At 46.9% G+C, this 23307-nt stretch overlaps 1 protein-coding gene across 1 annotated transcript; it reads right to left on the bottom strand.

Annotated features, from left to right (window-relative positions):
- Positions 1–97: 97 nt before the first annotated feature.
- On the bottom strand, positions 98–16277 carry tp53bp1 (tumor protein p53 binding protein, 1). Its single transcript, XM_036544052.1, has 29 exons — positions 16206–16277; positions 15283–15494; positions 15098–15185; positions 14903–14984; positions 13800–13873; positions 13302–13442; positions 13135–13192; positions 12846–13024; positions 12590–12716; positions 12095–12189; positions 11769–11983; positions 10257–11679; positions 10019–10135; positions 9631–9846; positions 9369–9435; positions 8711–8812; positions 7269–7659; positions 6847–6915; positions 6584–6736; positions 5936–6159; positions 4772–4906; positions 3987–4372; positions 3361–3552; positions 2820–3002; positions 1788–1985; positions 1424–1518; positions 929–1125; positions 540–676; positions 98–366 (listed from the first exon to the last, which is right to left on the bottom strand). The coding sequence occupies exons 2-29, from the start codon at positions 15460–15462 to the stop codon at positions 182–184; spliced, it is 5709 nt and encodes a 1902-aa protein (XP_036399945.1). The 5' UTR covers positions 15463–15494; positions 16206–16277; the 3' UTR covers positions 98–181.
- Positions 16278–23307: the final 7030 nt, after the last annotated feature.

Here is a 23307-nt window from a genome sequence, read left to right as displayed (position 1 = left end):
AATAAATCCATTGTTGTAAAGGAATGCAAAATAAAACCTTGTTAAAATGAAACAATCACAGTTTATTGTGTTTTCCATAAAAACAGAGGCAGTAAAACTATATACAGAAGAGGACATGCACTAAAACGATCACAGGGCTATTAAAAGGTTGGAGAGGTTGGGGGTTCTGCATGGGCGGGGCTTAGGGGGAGTAGTCATGTCTGAACTGGGCGTGGCTGCTGTAGCCCAGCCTCTCTCCGCAGATCACACTCTGGATCAGCCACTCCGCCGACACCACGGGCAGGTCCAGTGATGACGCGTGCTTCAGCACCGACGGCGGGCACGAGCGGCCCGCCACAACCAGGTCCAGGGCGTCCGCAGAGAAGCCTGCACAAAAATGCACATTAACCCCATGCTGGATTAATCAAGGAAGTGTTAGTTTTTTACAGTGGGAAATGCAAATAATTTGTCTCCAGTCTAAAGTAAGACAGTGTGTTTTGGCGTCTGTGCAGGCAGTTTAACTTCGGCGGAATGTGATAACATGGATAAGCTGAACCCACCTGGACTATCGCTGTCAGCTTTATGGTGGCACACAGAGACGGCTCCGCCCATCTTCAGCAAATCGGCCAAGAATTCTGTGGGCTCCTCAAAGACCAGCAGGACCTTCAGGGCATTGAAAGGACTGCGGCGTGGGTGCCTGCAGGAACAGTCACATTTGGCTATTCAGCAGATGCTATTACCCACTGCAGCTTACAAGCAAAGGTATAACAGCGCATACAGCAAGGACTCAAGAACAATACCGTGGAACACGACATCACATCCAAACCCATTTCAATCCATCACTGCTTTAATGACCAGTGCCATACTTAATATAGAAAAAACTGTCAGATTAGATGCTACTCCCAATCCAAATGGTCCACTGTTTCCAGAGTCAGAAGTACTGCCTCACCACTCCACGATGGCATCCTCCGGCCCCATGCCAGCAGGCAGCAGGTAGTTCCTGTAGTTGAGCAGCTGGTTGTCGTGGCAGCAGTCCCGCACCCACATGTGAGACACGCAAGGGATCCCGCTCGCCACGCACAGCAGGTACTTCCGGGTGCGGCAGTGCTGGTCGGCGATCAGGAGGCTCTGATAGGCCGCCTTGCACTGTGGGGACACAAGGGGCATTCCTCTGTAGTGATGGTACGAGGCAGTGACAGAACCCTCCGGTGATGGAAATGGAGCTCAGATTTATGGAAAAGCACAGAACTTCCAAGTTTTACCAGATTAAGCTGAGAGCTAAACAATACGCAGACTTGTTTCTCGTAAAAAGAAAAACGGCAGTTCCACTTCCATCCCTGTACTCCATTCCTACAGCAGCCCATTCAAGGAGAGAGGCACTGACACCACCAGAATGGATTAACGAAAACCCAGTAGAGCAGGCACAGGTCCCTGCAGTCCTCACCTGCCCCTCGTTGAAGTCCTGGAGGACGTACCCTCCTCCCGCCTCTAGCTGGCGCTCCGTGTAGCGCTTGTTGTAAGGTGCTGTCTGCACGTACTCTGAAACACAAACAAGCCAAACTGAAGCGCACTGGTGGCAGGAGAAGGAGAATTTTAATGCAGACGTTTTGTGTGAAGGTTTACAACCGGTTCTGCTGGTCAGTTTTTGCAGGACTTGTGCACCATTTTATTTCTCTGCTGTGAGGTGACTCACAATGAATGTGTTTGGACAACACAGGAAAAAGGAGCTTGACAGAGCATGAGAAGCACATGACACACACTTGACTGCAGGGGGCGATCACAGAAAGCTAATCTCACAGCCGTCTCACCCTCTTGCTCCTCCTCTCCCTCTCCGGTCTGCTGGTTGCTCTCCCGGTCGCTCTCCGACGAGGCCGTCAGGAGGAAGGCGTAGCCCAGGAAGAGGGAGGCGGTCTGGGGGAGGGGCCCGTGGGTCTCCACCAGGTCGTTGGGGTCAGAGGGCAGGTCGGTGCCGCTCCCAGACGTGTTGCAGACGTTGGGACGCTGCCCTGCGTGTGGAACAGAAGCAGGAGTGAGAAACGGAAAGCGGCCACTGTCAAGCTTCCTGTGCAGACCCACAGACCGCGGTGCCAAGAGAGAACGAATGTGCCACACTGTGCTCACCATCCCAACATGGGAGAGGATCCTTTACCCAGTTACCAAACACTCTGAATCTGGGTTAACTGAGTGAAATTCAGACAGGACAAGGACCCAAAAAAAAAAAAAAAAAAAAAAACACCAAATGAAATGTTGGAAAAATGCTTCATCTTAAGTGACCCCTTGAAACACAAAATGAATATATGATAAGTCACATACCAGCTGAGCAGTGAAGGGAGAACAGGATGTGATTTTCTATGAAATCAGAATAATAAATGAAGACATTTCATTGGCTTTCAGGACAACTGACTGCTGATGCTTATGGAATCCAAACAGCCAGTGTTGGTCTCCCACACTAAATTTCACCAGCACAATTTCCATGGCCCTGACTTGATTTTCAAAAAAGACAATTAAAGCAGATTCATCCATTTATTTTAAAAAGCAGAAAATTTCAGTTACTTGATTTTGTTTATGTACATGATAAAATCTGTTCTGCGATGTTCTGCCATAAAAGGAACATCTGATTTATTAATGATCTATCCAGTTATAAAGATAAAATCCCAGATTCATTATTAAAAAGTCCATGTAATATTTAAATAATTCATTTAAAACAAGTTCCGCTGCATGCTTCTAAAATCCGTTCTTGTAAAAAACATAAAAGGTCCAATGGAATTAGACATTTTTAAAAGTGGGCGGGGTTGGGCAGCATCAGTCATCTGGCTCCTCCCTGAGTGGGGTGTCCATACCCGCTCTGGGACCAGCAGACTTGCGGCCTCTCTTGGCGGGCGTTTTCTCGTCGTCGGCAGAGCTGATCAGCTTCCTCTTCCCAGAAGGCCCCGGGGTCCTGGGGCTGTCGCTGGAGCTCCGGCTGGGGGTACCGGTGGCCCCCATATTCCCCCTGCGCTTCCTCTTCCCCTCCACCAGGTTATCTGTGGCAGAAAGCGCATCCTTACACTTCCAGCATATCCAAAGGGAAATTATGTGCTCCCCAGTACCCCGTCTGAAGTCCCAGGCTCTACTAATCTAGCCATACCCCAGTTTAACAGGCTAAATATGCAAAATATGCACGGCAACTGCAAAATGGCTGCCGTGCATCACCCAGGTGAGAGCTACGCATTAGTGACAGCTGAGGTGGGTCATCTCCCTTACACTGTAAAGTGCTCTAAGATTCCTGAAAGAGGCTACATAAATGAAATCCAATATTACTATTAGAAAGAAATACTCCTGCATAATTTATCACACGGCGCAGCTCTGGGTTCGACAGCAGGCCCGGCGTGGCGCTCTCACCCAGGCTGATGTCCGAGGCCTTGGCGAGGGGTGTGACGGGCTCGTAGGGCCCCAGGCCGTAGTGCTCCCTCAGGCGGTTGCCCTGCTCCATGGACAGGATCACGGCCATGCGGCCGTACCACTTGCACTGGCCGTCCTTCTCCACCGAGTAGAAGAACTCGGAGCCTTCGGTCCTGTGGCCTTTCACCACACCTGGAGGCCCAGCAGCCAGAAAGGTTAACCTCGCTGTCCTGGTCAAATTCACAGTCAGTATGCTGTCGCAGTCACCCCACCTATGCTGAGCCCTGCCCAACTTTATTTACCTAGGTCTTAACTCCAAAAAAACAACTGCTCTTCATTAACATCAATGGTTAAAGGTCAGATAAAGTAATAGTAGCACAGTGGTAAGGAGCAGGGTTTGTAAGCAAAAGGTTGCCTGTTCGATTCGCCACTGGGGCACTGCCGTTGTAACCTTGGAAAAAGGTACTTAATCCACAATTGCCTCAGTAAATATCCAGCTGTAAAAATGGACACCATGTAAAAAAACTAACCTACGTTGCTGTGGATAAGAGTGTCTGCTAAATGTCAACAATGTTATGTAATGAATGCTGTAATGTGCAGGTGCTGTCCGTGTCCGCGCGGCTCACCTGTGCTGAAGTACTCGTCCTCGGACAGGGCGGTGACCTCCGTCTCCAGGGGGATGGGGTCACACAGCAGGATGTCCTTGCCCTGCACGTCGCACTCGTGGCTGTCGTCGAAGAGCAGGCGGTAGCGGCCCTCCCCCAGGTCGCGCGTGATGCAGCCCGAGTAGAAGTAGCTGTTGGAGGACCACTTAGCCACCACCCGGAGCCCCACGAAGCTGCTGGCGCCCCCGCTGCTGTCGGGGGACGAGTCCAGCGGGGCGGAGCGACCCGGGGCCCGCCGCTTGGGCGGCGTTTCCGCCAGTCGGGGGCACACCCGCGTGTACGGCTCGTCCTCCGAGGAGGAGAGGGGCGGGCCCCGCACCGCGTCTCTGGACGGAGTCCCGGCGCCCCTGGGGAGAAACGGGAGGGTACGGGAAAACTCAGCACCCGGATCTCCTCTTCTCAAACTACACGCCCACCTGTCAGACACACTTAACCCTGGGACCTGCAGCGGATTTCTCGCCGACCAGACTGATCAGTTGGTTTGGATGGCAGCAGCACAACAGATTCAAGATAAAAATGGGGTTAAGCTGACAAGGGAGCTCTGGGGATCTGCTTGATAACATATTATGGGTGTGAGCAACATGTTTTAGTAATCCAGGTAGGAGTATAAAGAGGGGGAGAAGGAAGGAAGTTCACACATGCAGTGAGAGAGGATGGTGCGGGCGGGTACGGGGGCGCTGGGGCCAGGTTAGGGGAAGCTGCGGGCTCCTTCTCCGGCTCCTGCGACCTGTCCCGAGACGCCTCACCTGGAGAGGGGGCCGCGGGAACGAGGCCTGCCTCGCCGGGCCCTTCCACGGGGCGAGAGTGGGGTCAGGGCCCGGGTCCCGCGGGCTCCGTACCTCTCCTCCATCCCGTTAGACCCCCCCCTCCCCTTCCTGGGGCTGGAGGGACACAGACACAGACACAGGTAAGAGTGGTCAGTGGACACTCCCTGAGCTGATCTGGGCGAGGGGCGGGGCAAAGAGGTGTCACCACCGAGACGCTGGGCTCCAGGCCTTCAAAGGCTGTTTAATGTTTGACTCTTACTTAACTGTTCAGACTTTTTTACCTGCCTGCTTGGACTCTAAAAAGTACACTTTTTAAATACACTCTAAAGTGTATGTGCTCTATGTGCCTGCCTACATCCTGCGCTATGTTGAGTGCAGACTGTTTATTAAGCAAAGTAACTGGTAACAGTTGAAACTAATGGCTGGTTTAAAGCTATGGCCTGTGCCTCCTCCATTAGCTCACCAGCCACCACTGGTTGAGTCTGATTTCTGTATCTGTTTTCTGTAAGCCTCCAGAAAACAGAGCACCCATAAAAAGAACTTCTGGCATAAAAGCTATTACTAACATTATTATTGCGTTTATGTTTGATTCATAAGTGGGCGGCAGTGCAGTACAGTTGTAAGGCAGAGGGCTTGTAACCGAAAGGCTGCCGTTCCACACCGCGGTACTGCTGCAAGGTACTTAACACAGAATTGCCTCAGTAAATATGCAGCTGTATGAATGGATAACATGTAAAAACTGTAACCAATGTAAGCTGCTCTGGATAAGAGAGTCTGCTATGTAATAATGTAACATAAGTGGGTTGTGAATCAAACCAAGACTGAAGAATGGATCTTCATCAAGGTTAATGAATTACTTGGCAATTTTTTATTTCTCATGACCCTTGAACTAATTGAGAGCCAGTTTCCCTTGTGTGTGTGTATTACGTTTCTTCCACAAATCTTGCTGTGTAGCTTTTCTTATTGAAATACTAGAAATAACCAGGCAGGTCAGCTTTGGGTGAGCCTTGTGGGTTAATAGCTACATGAGAGGAAGAGACAGGAGTGATTAAGATAGAAAACAAGGCCAAGAGGGGACGTTTCCCAGAAAGCAGTGCAAGCAGAGAAGGGAGAGACGACACACGCCGAGGAGGTGAGGTCAACCTGGCGGACTTGGCTCCTCGGCTGGACGGCACGATAAAGTCCGGCCTCCTGGCAGGCCCCGGCCCGCTGCTGCTGGCCCCGCTGGAGCTGTGCTGCAGGCTGGAGGCCTTGGAGGAGAGCGAGCTGACGTCCGCCAGGTCCCCCGACGTCATGGAGCTGCCCGTGCGCGACGGAGAGATGTCGTTCTCCACCACCTGACAGTCCACCAGCGGTTCCTCCGTCTCCTGAGGGCCCGACATACGCACACGTGCACACACGCGTGCACACAGACACACAAATAATGGTTAAGATGATAGGAATAATTTCAATGGAGGATAACCTTCTAAAAGAACACATTCTTTTCACTCACACTACATTTTTATGATTCACACACAATACACTGCTTCCCTAATAATTTTTCTGTGTGATCCTTCGCTACAGAAACTACTGAAGAGACCTGTCAGTGGAAAAGCAGCTTTATCTGTACGTTATTTGTAATTTTCTGATCGTGATAGTGAAAAGCAATGGCTGGCAGTAAGGCCGGCCTTTGTCATCAACTGCAGGAGGACGGCAGGCTTCTAAGCCCAGTTTGAAACGCTCAGTTGAATGTGTAAGTGCTCAGCACACATCTCGAAACACACAGGATCTTCAGATCTGGGTGTGCCTCACCTCAGTGACCTTGCGGTCGACCTCCAGCCCGTTTTCGTAGTAGACGTCCGTGATGATGCGGGTGACGGTGGTCCGCACCTCCTTGATGGTGCGCACATGTCTGCGCACATTCTGGCCCACGGGAGGGCGGGGAGGGGGCGTCTCCGGCTCACCCTTTCAACACAGAGCAGAGCAAGTTAGCGCAGAATGCACAGAAAGCAGCCGGGAAGAGGTGCGTGTGGCCTGTTCTAATTGATTAGCGATGCACTGAATCTGTCCCTCACCCTGCTTGTTGGGTACTGTGGGCCTGCGGCTTCGAAGCTGGTTTGCTGGGACACGGCTCTCTGGCGAAGCTGGAACGTGACACATGGGGTTAGACCGGCGAGTACCTCTGGATGGGTGTGGCCTGACAATCATAGGTTTTGAATACTGGCACGGGCAGCACTCCCTATTCTCAGGCCACAGAAGGCCAGGCCTGCACCCTTTATTTTTTTAACATTAAAATATTACATATTACAAATTACACATATTAGTCACTTAATTATAGCATTACGTTACATGTTTTTTGTGTTAAAGAACAAAATGCCCTTTTCACAATAGCCTTTATTAGTAGTATTAACAGTATTTCAGATTTCCTCGTCCATGGGGATCTAGAGAACATTTTTCTTCTGTGAATGATCTAGACACTTTTGTTGACTCTCCTTACTTTGCTAGGAGGGCTGGGAATGGTGGTGGTGTCGAAGCTGGTCTGCTGGGATACTGCTCTCTGTCTGGGTGGAGTCCTGGGGGCTGGCAGTCCCTTCGCCCCGGTCCCGTTCGTCTCTCCCTCCCTCCCCACATGCGCCGCCACGCCCTCTGCCCGGCTCGTGCCCTGGGTTTCTGCGTGAAGCTCCTTCTCCTGGACGTCGTGGCGCTGCACCCGTTCCTGCGTCGAGCTGCCAGTCATGCCGGCCGGCGCCCCCCCCTCCCCCTGGGGGCTGGGGGAAAGCTCAGACTGGCTGTTGCCAGGGGCGTTCTTGGGCCTCTGACTCTGTGATCTCAGAAGGTCCCTTTCAGAGTCACTTTCCAGCGAGAGAGGCGAGCCGAACAGGTCTCCCCTGTAGAAAAGACCAATTCAACGATCAAGGCCATCTTCACAACAGCACTGAAAGCACATTTCATTCACATTTCTGCTTTTAAAGCTTCTCTCGCCACATATAAAACCCACTTTATACTACTGTCTAGCCTATCAGACATCCTCTTTCAGGGCAGCTTACAGTTCTCCTTTTGTATTCTTGTATACAGTGGCCCACTAGGGGCAAATCAGGTTAAGCAGCATGCTGAAGACTACAACAACACTGTCTGGGATTTAAACCTATTTCCTCCTGGAACACGAGTCCTGTTTCCAAACTGCTACACCACTCCGGTGCTACACGCCAAGAATGGGCACCAATTAACGCTTCTGGTGAGAACCATGACATCACCCTGATAGGGCAGAGACTGGGCCCCCGGCCGATGTCCTGGCAGGAGGACAGGAGGAAAGTGGGGCGCAGGGAACCTTGAGAAAGACCTTGCAGCAGAAACAAACAGACACTCTCCTCTCTCCTGCTCTCCAGGGATGGCTGGCAGGAGCCCAGAATAGCCGCCTTATCCGAAAAACCGCCATTAACAAGTGGGTCAGGCACCGGCACAGCCAGCAGCTTCCACTCCGACAGCGTAACTGAGACACTCCAGGACCTACTTTCAGCTTTCTAAAGATACGGCACACGGGGGGGGGGGGGTCTATATATATTTCCCAAGGAGCAGCCAAGGTCATAACAACATCAGTCTAAAAGCCTTAAAATGTTCCTGAGGTTGAGAAGCTAAACAGTAGCGTCCAAAACGAAACTGCAGGTTAACTTTCTGTGCATAAACTACCCTAACACTAGGCAGGCACTAATAAAACATGCCTTGAAGCACTGTCATAGCTGTCGAATCAACAGGTACTGTGCAAGAATTTTAAGCGTAAAAATGGTTCAACAGCCCCCAAATTCATCCCAGTTTGCAGTGAGGACTTTGTTGCAAAATATGACCAGCAGAGGGAGCTCCAGCACAGATAAACAGAGTTTGGTGAAGACCCACAGCGTCACTGACGCAGGCTGAGAAGTAGGCAGCTGCACTGGGCTCTACCTTGTAGGGGTGCAGGGCATGCTGGGAAGGCCCTTCTCTTCCGCCTCTGCCTGCCTGCGCACCTCACACACCCGGCTGAACACGGAGGGGCTGGGCCTGGGGCTGCAGGGGGAGGAGACATCAGTCAGAAAAATCACACCCCTTTTCTATACTGTTAATACTCCTCAATGTAAGCAGCACTCAGGTTAGCCATACAACTTATATCAATAAAGCACAGTCTAAAGACGCTAATCTCTGTATCTCCTAGTAAAGCTTTGGAAATAATGTCCTTATTGAAGGTGTAGACCTGGGCTTATAACTTGTAGTTTGCAGTTCTCAGGTGCAACCCTGTCCATGGACTCTTGTAGGAAATTTGTAAAATATGTAAAAATGTGATCTACGCTCATCACCCTGGATAAAGATGTCTACTGACATCTTATTATATATATATAAGTTCCTTCATTTTCAGAATGTTCTGTAGAGCTCACTTAAATTATTAAATGTGTGAACTTACAATGTATATTGTGGTGCACTCATTGCTGTAGGAGGTAACCCCCCCGCCCTGGCCCCACCATGCTCTTCTCAAAGCAACAACGATCCAGTTGCTGAAATGACTGACCAAACTGAAATCAGAGCCAATATCAATAAGCTGCCTTGCATAGCAACTGAGGCAGGTTACCTGGTAACAGCCTTGACAACGGTGGTAACCTTGGAAACAGAGCCTCCCTCCTCTGATAGTGCTGGTTCTGGATAAAAAAAAAGACAATTTAATGGTCAGACACTTGATTGTGAGCTGCTCTATTCCTGATCATATGATGGAAATGTCAGAGATGCTGAGATGTGCAAAATGGTTTCTTTGGAGGATTTATCAAATGACAAGGCATGAAAAACAGCATTGCTTATAGCAATGACAATGAACAGATTCATACAGCAGCACTTACTCTGCAGACTGAAGCGTTCCGACCCTGAGCTCCCCTCTTCCACTGGGGTCACCAGCTTCATCCTCAAACTCAACTTCCCATCATGCTCTGTGGTGGCCGAGATGGTGGAGTCCCCTTTGGCCTCTTCCCCGCTCTCCTCCACCGCGATGTCACTAGCTGCCATCTCAGCCTCCCTTGTGACATCACCCGCTGATCTCTCTGAAAACGAGCTCATTTCTGTGTGAGAAAATTACCATGGAGTCAGAAAAAAATCACAGCACAGCACAGATTACAGAAGCCAACTGCAAACTGATGCATTCACACAGGGCAGGCTTATTGTTTTCAGCACCTAAAAATAGAAATCTAGAGTGCCGAATGATTATGAAAAGGGCTTAGAGAAAAGACCCACCGATTGGAGTGCTGTGCCTGGGAGTCTGTTTCAATTGGCTGATCAGAGGAGGCGTGGCATTGGGCACAGGGCGAATCAATTCTCCCTCTTTTGGAAGAGTGAAATGAAATGGGATTTCTGAAGGAAAAAAAAAAGAACATCTACATGTGAAAATGCATATATATTAAAGAGCTCCATGCAAATGCCTCATGATTTGGTGATAATTTCAAGTCCAGAGGATATTTATAAATGCACGCACCTCCAGAGCTATCACCGGGACTTTTGCTCCCAGAATTCTCTGCACTGTGACCTGCTGCTGCTCTGGGGTGTCTTGTGTCAGAAGGCTTGGCGCTCTGCAGAGACGCCTTATCAGACTGTGAATGCTTCTCTGGGACAGGGCTCAAGCCTTGAGCCTGGGACCCGGTGCCATTTTGAGAGGATACAACCTTCTCTTTTGTGATGTCAGCAGGTGTCCCCTCCTTTTGTAAAGGCTGAGAGCCGCCCACAGAGCCTGAGGCCACGCCCCTTTCTAACTGTGACGTCACAACCCTGCCTTTCTGTTGAGAGATTCTCTCACTCTCCTCTACCACTAGATCCTTGCTGCCGTCCTGCTCCTCAAATGACGGAGAGCCCCCTTCCTCCATCGGCTCTGGGGAGAGCACCTGGCTCTGGGAAAGGGAGAGGCAGAGAGCCGACCCCTCTGCCCCCGTCGTCTCCTCCCGGTCCTCCGCCTCATCCATACCCTCATCTGCCACTTCCAATTCACCAACGCTGCTGCCAGCAGTATGACCCTGCTTCTGTGAGGCAGTCTGACTCGACCCCACAGCTGCTGTCCCTGTGTCTGCAATGACCTCTGGGCTCTTGGACTGGACCTCCATAGCCACGTCCTGGGCCTCAGCACCTCCATCTGTTGTGTTTGGAAGCACGGACTGAGATTCGGACAGGGAAAATACCACGGAAGGGCCACTGGCTTTACGAGCTGAGGCTGGAAGACTGTCTTGGGAGCCACTGCTAGCTGTCAAGTCTACGGTTTCAAGTTTCCGCTGGGAGCTAGCGGCAGGCTCTGAGGGCAAAGAGTCCTGCGTTTGTGAACCGCCAGTCCTGGTCAAGTCGATAGTGTCTGCAAGCTTTGTCACATTCGCGGCTTGAGTAGTGAGTTTGGGCGGTTCGGAGAGCGCCTTTTGTGAAAGTTTCTCTTTTGTGGAGTTCACCTCCTCGATACCATCACGCAAACTGGTATCTTTAGCCAAGTCAGGCACCTGGGAAACTTTTGGGGAACTAGCAGCATTTTCTGGCTCAGTTTCAGGTTCCACGGAATTCCCCTCCTTCTGTTGACTGTGACGAGCAAGGACAGACTCACTAGCGGCTGTGTCTGCGGGCCCCTCCAACCCCTCGATCTGCGTCGCCTGACTATCCTCCTCCACCTCCACCTCCCGTGACAGATGTGCAATGTTGCTGTGCTCGCTGTGAGACGAGAGTTCCAACCGGAAGGATTCGGCTACTACGCTGTGCTGCGCTTGGCTGGGGATGGGTGCTTTGTGCTTCTCCCCTGAACGAGCACGTTTTGGAGACCCTGTCTCCGCTGTTACGGGGTTCTCCCTGTGAGAAGCCTGCGTCCTTAGTGTTTCAGTCTTGCCACAACTGCTTCCAGTTTCCTGGCTCTGTGTTGGGACAAAAATATCCTGTGGAGGAAACGAAAAAAGAATTTTACGTCACAACCCATCAGTCACTAGTTGCCAGCTTGTTGTTGTTTTCACAATCAGACACCTACATGCGAGAACTCTGGCAGGGTAGGCACAGGCAGGCTCTTCTCCAGCACAAAACCAGGGGAATTCTGGGATACTGGAGTAGACGCAGAGGGCTGTAGCTTCGGGGCTACCCCTGATTGGACAGGAGGCTGATCCATCTCCATTGGCTCCTCCTCCTTTTTGCGTGCGTGGTCAGGCTCATCAGGAGGGAGGGATGTATCCATAGGTTCCTCTGCAGCTTTGTAATGACAGTGAGAATAGTACTGTTAGAGGCACCCTGGACAGGTACCGCTGGAGACAGATTTTTTTTTTGCATAACCTCCATTTCAGCATGTGGAGCGTGAATTACCTTGATCGTCCTCTTGTGCTGTGGGTGAGTTAGGCACTATGAGGGGTGTTTGGCTTAAATTGTCCTGAGTGGGGGCCACAAACTCAACTGAGCTCCTAAAAGAACAGAAGGATGAAATTGAATATGGTTCAACATACATGCATGATTGAATCGATTCATGCATCCAGCCATGAACTTACATTCCCTTATAAGGAATAAACCTTCATCTGAACCTGGCACCTTCATGACTAATGAAACAAACATAAATGTACATTATTTACCTTGTTAGAGCGTGATACAGAAATCAGAGTGGACAGGAAGAATTAAGCTTTGCAGTACCTGCCATATTAAATCCTTGGTTCCCAAACCTCTTTCACTTCACCCACGTGTAAATCTGGGCCACTGCTACCACTACTACTGATAATTACCACCGCTTACATCCCTTTACAGCTTAATCAAGCACAGCCAATAGGATGAGTAGATGACAGTATGTGTTGGTGATTCGGGGGCTCTTACTGGGACAGGCTCTCTTGCACGAGGGTGCCCTGGCCGGAGAGATGCAGCAGGTGAAGGCTGTTGGCTGGGGTGCACGTCGGCAGGCGCTGGCTCCCAGGCTCCGATACTGTGCTGTCCACCCTGGTGCCTGCAGCAGGAAGAGAGGAAGGAGACGGTGTCTCTGTTGAAATTCGGCTCATTGGGTTAAAATCTGGAGAGGTCACAATGCCTGGGCGGACCAAAAGGGGGCACTAAGCCGTTTCCCCGTGGTGCTTACCGGTCTTGTCCATGTCAAACATGTCGTCCTGAGAGGACGGAACCTCGTCGTCGTCCACGTCCTCCAGGGTGCCCCCGGCCGAGGCCTCCGAGTCCTGGGTGTGCAGCAGATCCTGGATGGTCATCTCCTTCCTGCCGCTGGACAGAGGCTCGGACGAGCTGCTGGAGCTCACCTCTGACCTGAGACGGGGGCAAGACAGGCTGCACTTCAGACCAGAGTGTGTGCGCTAACCACATACAATATGGTTACAACACTATTCTATCACGCCTCATCCAACAGATGCTGTTACCTTTTAGATGCGCTGTTTTGGCTGCCTGAACCCAATCCTGTTGTGTTCTGTGCTACTCCTGAAATACAGAAAAAAAATTATGCTGGCAAAGCATTGAGGACAACAGCCAAATGCCTAAATTCACAATGGTACGAAAAGAAGCTGGATACTGAAAGCTAAAGGCATACCTTGCCTAGCCAGCCTCTGACTGTCCGTCTGTCCAGCTGGAGTTCTGTCCACCTCCTCTTGGCTCTCCTGGCTGCCATCCAGCTCATTGCCAAAACCCTGGGTCTCCGACAGCTCCAAGAAACCAAACTGAGACACCCCTCCTGCCCAGAAACAAAATCACACACACACACACACACACACATAACATCATCATTACATAAACATCATTATATCACAGACACCTATAAAAAAATCAGTGCTTAACATAAATAGTATTTCTTCAGTGAAAGGGGAAAGATCCAGAAGCCATTTCATACCATATTAATTTATTTTATCATTTACTGATCTGTGCCTTCACTGAGGATGACCTACATGTCCATGATGAATTAACTTGAAGAATGTTAATAGAGTGAAAAGACTTGAAAAACAAAACATGCTGTCTTTTTTGGGGAGCAATATTGATTACTTTCTGATGGAATATCCCCCAGGGTACTCTGTGCAACTGAACGCCAGCTCACCTTCAGACTGGGCAGACTGCGTGGTGGAATCTGCCCCAGCGTCCATCTCCGTATCTCCCCCCACACACTTCCTGCTGATGGGAGTCAGAGCACTGTTAGCGACACGGAAAGATCGCTGCACTGCACATCAAAGATGTATCTGTGGGCTGTTGAAACTCATTATGCAAATCGGCATGAGAAAACAAACCACCGAAATCCACTCCACAGACAGGCTTTCACTTTTTTGAATTAGACAAAATGAGGGGCTCGGGGCAGAAGAAAATGCCCTATTGACCGTTTCTTTAAAAATCCCAATATTACACAGGAATCAAAGTAAAAGCACACTGCCACATCGCGATAAACTCTCAACAGTTTGCCCAGACTTAAGTTCAATTCACCTGTTTAAAGTTGACCTTTTAACTGGCAGAGCATTTACCCCAATATTGGAATGGTGTCAGATTGTACCCTATGCAAGTCATACCAGGCAGGCCTCGCTCAGCCAAAACGGCTTAAATCAATATCTGGCTGCACTGAAACTGTGGTGACAGCTGACCACACAGAACCTCGGTTCAATCACTACACCCTGTTATGAACTGCGATACCTACTTACAGTCTACATCATTCCTACTGTGTGTTAGTGACACTCTCATGATGTGTTAAGAACCTGGATATGAGGGTTCACTAACCTATATAATGCAAATCAAAACACAACACTATTCTACTTCATGGCGCACAGATAACCACACAATCCCATGTGCATGCAGCTGACTCTGCCAAGATGCAGGCTTCCTTCTCTAATCAGAGTTAGAAACTGCGATTGACAGATCAGCGCAGTAATCTGTTAATTAGCCACAAATGAAATAAAAACACTGTACTGACTTTGAAACTGCATAAAGATATATGACTCTGGAGTGTTAGTGCATGCACTTCATTTTAAAACCATCAACATATGGATCAATAAAAATAATCCTAATTTCAGAAAAAAGTCAGGATATTCAACAATATCAATTACCGCAGACTTGCTGTTAAAAAGTAACACATCAATTCTACAATCAGTGTGATGTGGACATCTTTAGAAACAACCTTCTAGACCATTCTTAGGGAATACACTGATGGTTGCATACCTCTTTTGGTTAGAGGGGGAGCACACTTCAAGAACCTGACTATGCTCCCGTGCTTCTGAATGCGTGTTCAAGTCCAAGGGGGCTAAACAGAAAACAAGAGATTTTTCAGTGAAATTAACAGGAAAATCCCTGTAAAGAAGCTATCCAACAAAACGAGAACATTTGCCAGGACAGGATTAGGTTCACATCCCCGACCTGGGCTGTGGTGTGTGTCGCTCTGTCCCACGTCCGCTGCACCGTCAGTCTGAGAACACCGTCTTCCTGCCGGAGAAGATATCAGTTCCTGGGGATGACAGTATTAGCGGGCATTCAGATGAACATATGTATGGTAGTGTCCAGCTGCCCCCACATGCAGAGCTCTATTGTACCAGTCTCCTTACCAGGACAGGGCTGGGAGAGGTGGGCTGCAGGTTGGAGAGGCGGCGGGCCAGCAGGGAGCGATAGCTGCTGTCCGGGTCGTCCTCAGCAGCGGCGCTGTCGGGCTGGGAGTCTTCTACTATCAGACAGGGGTTGTCCAACTGGGACAAACTGGAATCCAGTTCACTGCCCCCAGGATCCATGTAGAAGGGACAGGCTCTGGCAGCAGCACTGACTGCAAATAAAAAACATCACTGAGTTAAGCATTAGCAAGCTGGAAGACAAATTGTGACATTGTGGGGACAAACAGCACGAGCCTCCCTACAAGAAATGTTCATGACTTCATTTCAGTCTGGTGGTTCACCATTACTTCACCATTAATCAAAGGAGATATGCTTTCAGGGCAAAAGGCCACCCCCCCCCCTCCCCCCTCAAACCAACTAGCTGAGACATCAGATATTGCTGTTATGGAGTGGACCAAATATGGTAAAAGAGCCTGCATGCACCAGCGCAAAAAACATGCATGATCTGCTTTACGATCAAATTTGCGTTAGCTGACTACCTAGTTCACTGCTGAGGAAAAGCACGCCACCAATGGCCATCTTGTTCAAGAAAACAAAAGGAAAACCAAGATTCAAAACTATTACCCAGGCAGAAACAACACGGATTTCACCAACACACAGATATCATAGACACATGCCCTCTGACTAGTTTTCACTATCATATGTAGCATACAGCTAGGTGTATAAACAGATATGAGCAAACTGGCCAAAAACATTTTAATCTCAGAGGATCCCCTCCCCCTCTTTGTTGCTAGCCAGCAAGAGAAATGCCTAGGGAGCACTCGAACGAAAATGTCCAAAAGGTCCTAATATTAAACAATTAGATCACACACAAAAGTCAAAAAGCAGAAACGTTAACAGCGCACGGTTATTTTGATTCCTACCTGAGCAAAGCACATACTCCAGTCCCGGCACAACTAGCAAGCTACCTGCGACATGTCTGCACACATTCGCCTTCTCTTCGCGGCAAACCTGACCGTACCGAAAGCTGTGATTGGTCCACTGTGTAAGGGTCATAGTGTCACCATAAACTTCCTTCCACTCGGATTGGCCAACGTCGCACATGAAGGCGTGACATTCTGCATTCTGAGCGAGAAATACCGTAAATGAAACAGTAGCAGCAACTGAACGCCGCATCAGTCTTACGACTAGGAATGTTAGTTAGGTTTACTTTTCACATCTTTTCATGTAGCTGACGCCTAAAGAGCGAATACAACGTGAGTTGATAAAGCGGGACTAAAAGGACACAAGCGTCGGACCCTTACATCGTGCTGTGATCACCAGCGCGTAGAAGCGCATTCAATAGACAGGCTCAGTAAAACATAACCTACACCCACGATATACCCTACAGTGAAAGTACACTAGTAAGGGACGGTGATTTATGCTTGGACAGGGGATAGGGATAGGTTGGCAAGGATGAGGTGTGTGTGTGTGTGTTGGGGTAGGGTGACCACACGTCCTCTTTTTCCCAGACATGTCCTCGTTTAGAGACACATGTTTTAGGTCTCGAGGACGAGGACATGTCCGGGAAAAAGAGGACGTATGGTCACCCTAGTGTTGGGGGGGGGGGGCTCAACACAACAGATGTAGAATATGACACAAGCCTGACCGGTGGGGTGGCATAGACCAGGGTCAAGATAAACACAAATATTCATATCTTTGAAAACTATACAGACATTACAGAATACATTATACAGCCATGAAACAGGCAGTGCCTGCAGCTATTTAGGTCAGGGAGAAATTTGCTGAAATACAAAGGCAGATAGGGTAGGCCTAAATGAGTCATTGAACTGATGAGAGTGAGATAAGTGCTCAAATGTGGTTAAATGGCAGCAAACTGCCATATGCTTGCAGCCTTAAAATGCATGTAATTTATCAGCATCTCTCTGGACCATGTCTAGTGACACATAAACTATGTCCATCTGTTACTAAGGCAACAGATCATGTAGCCTCTCTAAGAAAAAAAAACAATAAATGGAAATATGAAATAGACATGCAAGACAGAGGTGGTGTATGACATGATGAAAATAACTTAATGAACACATTTTCTAGTAAAATTATTCTTTGATGAAGATGAAATGAATGCCAGTTTCAGTTTTTAGAGGAGCTGACTTGGAATAGGGCTACATCCAGATGTGGAGCCAAGGATGCCACTCACTCAAGAAGGAGCCACAGATCTGCCAGGCCATTTTGTGACCTAGCCTGATGGCCAGTTAGGAGAAAATCATCAAAGCCAGCCTAAAATAAATTAAAACACACACACACACACACACACACACACATACCAGCTACTTAATGACTTGAAGGTCAACGTACCTCTACTGTAGCATTCTGCTAAGAGCAGTTTATATTAGTCTGTTATGGACAACATACAGTGACTCCCCCCATTACAGGGCTCATGAAGACTCACTCTCCTACTGGTAGTTTAACCCCAGGCTAAGATCAAATTATTATGTGGTTGTACTTCCTAATGGAGGCTAACACATTAATGATGTAAGCCCTGTCTACTCCACTGAAAATTATCAGTCATGCTCATCTGGGGAAACTTAAATTTTAAATATTATTCAATTACACAGATGGATGTTCAGTCAGTCTGGCAATATGGGTTCAGTACTTTACTCAGAGCCCTCAACGATGGTCCAGACCTGCATCTGTTTGCAGTCCAGTTTCCAAGTCATTATATTACCCTGCTGCCCTTTAAGAAACGCTTTTGCCTTAGAGCAAACAAGAGCTTGTACTGATTTTAATTTTTATCACAGCGTTAGAAATTATTTGTAACTTTTATTCTTTTTGAAAGATGTTGTTTAATTCAGTCTCATGTAGCACTGAACTAGAGGTCATTTTGAGGAAGAGAGAAATTTGATACATGCAAATTTGAAAATAAATTAAACCATTGAGTCAAAGAAAAACAAAGACTTAATTTAAATATGAGATCCAATCCATTGATAAGTTATTCTGAAATTATACTGAATTTCCAAGAGACATACTGTAAGCAAGTTACAACAGGTACATGAATATTGGAGTATCACAAAGAGGAAAATTTAACCTGCCCATCGGAGCATATTTTATCATGTATAATCAGGCATAAATATTGATACTTTCAGGTATGATCGTAGATGCTGCTGTGTTGTAAGGTCCATATAATAATTGTTATTTTAGGCAAGGAAGTTTAAAGATACCATCAACACATCACTAAACCCATATATTCACACATTTCCATTAACAGTTGGACATTTGTAACATTTTTATAAATATGACATGTTTCTGAAAAGCACAGAATCTGTACCTGAACACGTACTAGAACCCAAGACCCACGTTATCTATCGTAGTTATAGTTGAGATGTCAATGTGTTAGACCCTATTTGCTAGAGAAGAGGACGAGTGGGCGCGCGAAGTTTGGGTGGTTACCCCCCTTTTTAGCCGGAGAAATACCTCATTTCTCATACAGGAAAGTGGTTGGCGCCCCAATATTTACCACCATCATGTCCACTTCGCTTCCAGGACACTACAGTCTGTAGTTAATGAAAGGTGGGCAGGATGAGGAGAATAACCTTATTGGCTCGATTTGGTTTAACATGCATCAGCTAAATGATATTGTACGTTGGTTAACGGGCATTGCAGGTGCCGTAAGTTATTGTCATCCTCATAACGCAACTTTGAATGGATTGAATAGTTCGTATAACACACGAGAAGCTGCGACTACTATGGCATGCATACGAACGTTTACGTACAGAGGCGGTGCAGCACCCATATACTACTGGTACCGGCGGTTACGGAGACTAGAGCACAGCACCGAATGCAGTTCACACCCAAAGAAAGAATTGCGCAGCTACAGAAGGGGATGCTACTTGCGGCATCCGCTTGTATGACCGATAAAACATTTTTTTTCTCATTAGATACGTCCCTGAACGCAGATCGTTGCCATCCGATTTACACAGCGGAAAGACAATAGGCTATTTTCTTTTTAGCTGCCGGTGATAAATAAATCACAGGTTTACCTTTGTAAAGTTGGCCTCGCTTTGGTGAATGTATTTTTCTCCCGTAGCAGGCTGTGTGTTATACAGTAGTTAACTGTTTTAATTTTGCTACCCGGCTTCAACTGGCTCTAACAGCAATGCCTCCAATTCTCTCACTCTCTCTCCTTGCTTCTCCTGAAAGGCTGGGTGTGGGATACATGAGTGCCACTTAAAGAAGCAATGGCATTTTTTGATGCCTGTGTATGTGCGCGCGTTTGCTCGTGTGTTTGATGTGTACCTCTACAACATTCGTTTTGCTGGGGTGGGTCAAGGACATCTCCATTTCCTCAAGTTTGCCTGCTAAGGCTGCGTGGTTCTTTTCATAGGATGTTCTTTCTGCCTGGGAAATTTAGGTTTGGCTTGAAAGGACAGCAGACTCCACAGTATCAGCTCGGGCACAGGGATGGACATTTCATTCGAGTTCCAGACTTTCAGCATTTTGATACATTTTGCCAATATGAGCAGCTTTACATATATCCTTTTGTATTACACCTTTTAAAAAGAATTAAACAAACTAAGCAGGAATTGTATGTATACCCTGACTTCTCCTAACTACACCTCACTAATCTAAAATATAGTAGATGGGATTCTTGGCATGGCTAGACATTTGGGATAAAACATGCAAAGCAAGAAGCACTTGAACAAAACAGATACATGTATGCAGTACCTCCCACCAACCGGTATCATTAGTGACCCCTTGGTAAAGCATCTTTCTGAATGGCAAATTGCTGAATTAACTATAACCAAAATAAATAGCAAAGGTAAGGTAACCAAATAACCAGAACTCATCCAAAAATGTATTTGGGCTTTGCCTTTCAAGAGCTTAAATGGAAATCAATAGGTCTGATTACCATACTGCCACAAAATATGGAACTGAAGTAACCTGGTTGCTATGGTGACTGTCATTACTGTTACAATAAAGACACACTCTTATGCAGTGACGTTAAGGGTACTGGAAGATAGTTTTATTGCACCAGCATTCCCCGGCATTGCCTCCCTGTGGGTACCATTACAATTAACACTGGCAATGGAATTTAGGTTTCCTTCCCTGGCTTTGTGCTTGAGCCTTACATCATATCATAAGTAACTGCACAAATTGTATTGTGATACTTCCTCATATTAGGGGATACTAATTAACAAAGAATTGAAGAAGAGACTATGAACATTATTCAGGTTCATTTGGTCTGTACAGCCACAGCCATGAATAAATAGAAGACAACCAATGAGACAAAATATTTTACAAGAGTAGTATTTGTTTTTAATAAAAATCGCTTGAATAGATGATCTTGTGAAGTTGTAATGTAGACAGAAAGGGGAATTGAATAAAATTATCAGGTAACAAATTCACTGCTTCAAATGATGAATTAACAAAATCATAACCAAGACTGAGTTCTATCTGCAGAGTGACTAGTTTAACACAAAACCATTCTTTGTTCAGACTGTAACAATTCATTGAGTAAAAATATTTTAGGTTACTCTCTTCCATGACATTCCCCATCTTCGTCGTCATATCAAGAATATAACGAGATTATCTGCTGTGACAATTGCACTAGTTATTGTAGAACATTTAGCATTAGCTATTTGACACAGAAAGCTAGCTGAACAGAACACAGTAAATCAGCCTGGTAATCATTACTGAATGTACGCTGTCAGAAATAATGAAGGTTAAATTTAATATTTACATTTAATATGAAAAGTCTTAATTCTTTAAAAATAGCAGCAGTTGAGGACATGTACTGCTTCTTCTCCATGGGCAGGACCACAGTCATTCCTCCCTTGATCAGTTCTGATATGAGTGCAGACACTGGCTAAACTCACATTTATGGTGAACCTTTTGCTCATAGGTAGACACTGAAAAGAGGTGTAGCCAGATCCGCTACAAATGCCATTTGGTTTTGAATCTAATTAAAATAGTAAGTTTTGCAAAGTGTTGACAGGTTGGTCCTTGTTTGGCTCTTTCTTTAATGTCACAAGATTCAATTATTCCTGAATGCTGTTTACTAGTACTTATTTTATCTACAGAAAAATTCCATTAGTTTGGCCAAGGAACAGTATGACACACGGGTTCTTTGCCTGTGATGACACCCCCTTTTCTCGCCTACCTCGATTAGCATCACCCTTTCAGCTAGCTGCTAGGTGATAAACTTGCCTTTCGAGAATACAGTGTTTAAATCAGGAAGGATATCACACAATTTTTACACACATCAATGACACAATAGCAACTTTGAAGGAATAATATGTAAATGAAACAGCAGTAATGCTCAGGTGTCCTTCATTATGAGACAATTTCCTAAATTTGAAAGTGTCACAAGGTATCAAAAATTAATCTCATGCAATGCCGCTAACAGCTGATTCCAGTTGGTGTTGGTTCAAAAGTTGAAATTAGTTTTGCTTCAAAATGTTAGATTGGCATTTAAACAAAAAACAGAGTTGAACAGACACATTGGCATAAATGATACTTTCCATTGCTTTGAATTGCACAATCTGCAGCCATGGCTCAAGGTCATGGAGAGAATACAGAAAATAATCAAATTACATGCAGAAGTCTGTCTTCTTCCATCTGCAAAGCCTGCAGAGTCAAGCTGTCTGATCCTGATGCCCTCACAGATTTGAGCTTTAAGCTTAAGGTTCCATTTTCAAGGAATGTATTTTAGATGTTTTCTTGCTTTTCCATGTTCCTTTTTTAGATATTACCCATGTGAATGCTATAACACACTGGTAACAGTTACACAGAGTAACATATTATTAGCTTAACAGGAGATTTTACACTCAATTATGAGGTGAAGGTTTAAAAGATGTGAAGCTGCTTCTAGAACACAGCCTCGACAGAACAGATGTCAATCTGATTTTGTATTGGAAAGAAAATAACTCCAAAATAATAAAATAAAATAAAATCCAGCAGGGGGCAGTAGAGGGCATCATTCATGTGAGTGGCAGTGCTGGGGAATGCGGGCTTTGAGAGTGCTGACTCACTGCGAGGTGCACTGTGATGGAGAGGAATTCAACAACATGCGCACACAGGAGGAGGGGTCGCAGTGATCAATCACAGCAGCAGGCGCTGTCACAATCACCTCCCTGGCACAAACAGCCAATAAAGTGCTTTAATGGGCCTTTGAGGTGTGGCTGCAAATCACACCACACACCTCAAAGGGATTCTACAAGATCTGTATGTGTGTATGTGTGTGTGGTTGCTGCCCATGCAAAGCTCACAGTTTTTTCCTGTATCTCTGGATAATAATTGACAGCTTAATTTGCGCTGCCTGGCATATGTGGGACCAAAACCATATTGTGGAATGATGAATCCGGGAGTGCTTATCAGGGGTGGGCCAGCGTCTGGGGCGTGCTGGCTTGTATAATGTGAAAATGGGCAGGAAGTGGTCCACTCCATAAATAGGATGCAAAAAGCACTGCAGGCCAATCAGTGTCTGCAGGGAGCAGACAATTTGCTTGTGCAGGTACAGGAGATTTTTGTATAGGAAAAAAAAAAACAAACAAAACTAAGTAATTGGGCAAAACTGGTAAAGTAAGCAGGGGAAAGACATGGAGTGAAAGAGAAACATAACAAATGAAAATGTAAAAGGCCAATTGACTGGTGTGCACAGGCATGCTGAGATTGTTGGAAGGAATTCACCTCACGCATCAAATGCTCCGCACCTGGCATACTTAATAATCCCGGCGATTTAATTTTCTGCTCCGAAAACAGAAAGGAGTGAAGCAGCAATTTGTCACCTCTGGAATCGATTGCAGGTACCACAGCAGACAGGGGGGCATAATTTGAAAGCACCTTTAAAATCTCAATACATGATAAATTCACAGCAAGGAATTCAGTACAAACACATCAGGCATACTGTAGATATTTCAATCAAAACAAACTGAGATGTCTCAGAGAGTAAATGGATCAGGGAAAAATGCAGATCACAGGGATTACAGAGAATGCCATGGGAGGATCGGAGAGAGAGAAATGGGGGGA

Source organism: Megalops cyprinoides, chromosome 13 (assembly GCF_013368585.1).
Source record: "Megalops cyprinoides isolate fMegCyp1 chromosome 13, fMegCyp1.pri, whole genome shotgun sequence".
Taxonomy (NCBI): domain Eukaryota; kingdom Metazoa; phylum Chordata; class Actinopteri; order Elopiformes; family Megalopidae; genus Megalops; species Megalops cyprinoides.
This window is presented reverse-complemented; position numbering and strand designations above follow the sequence as displayed.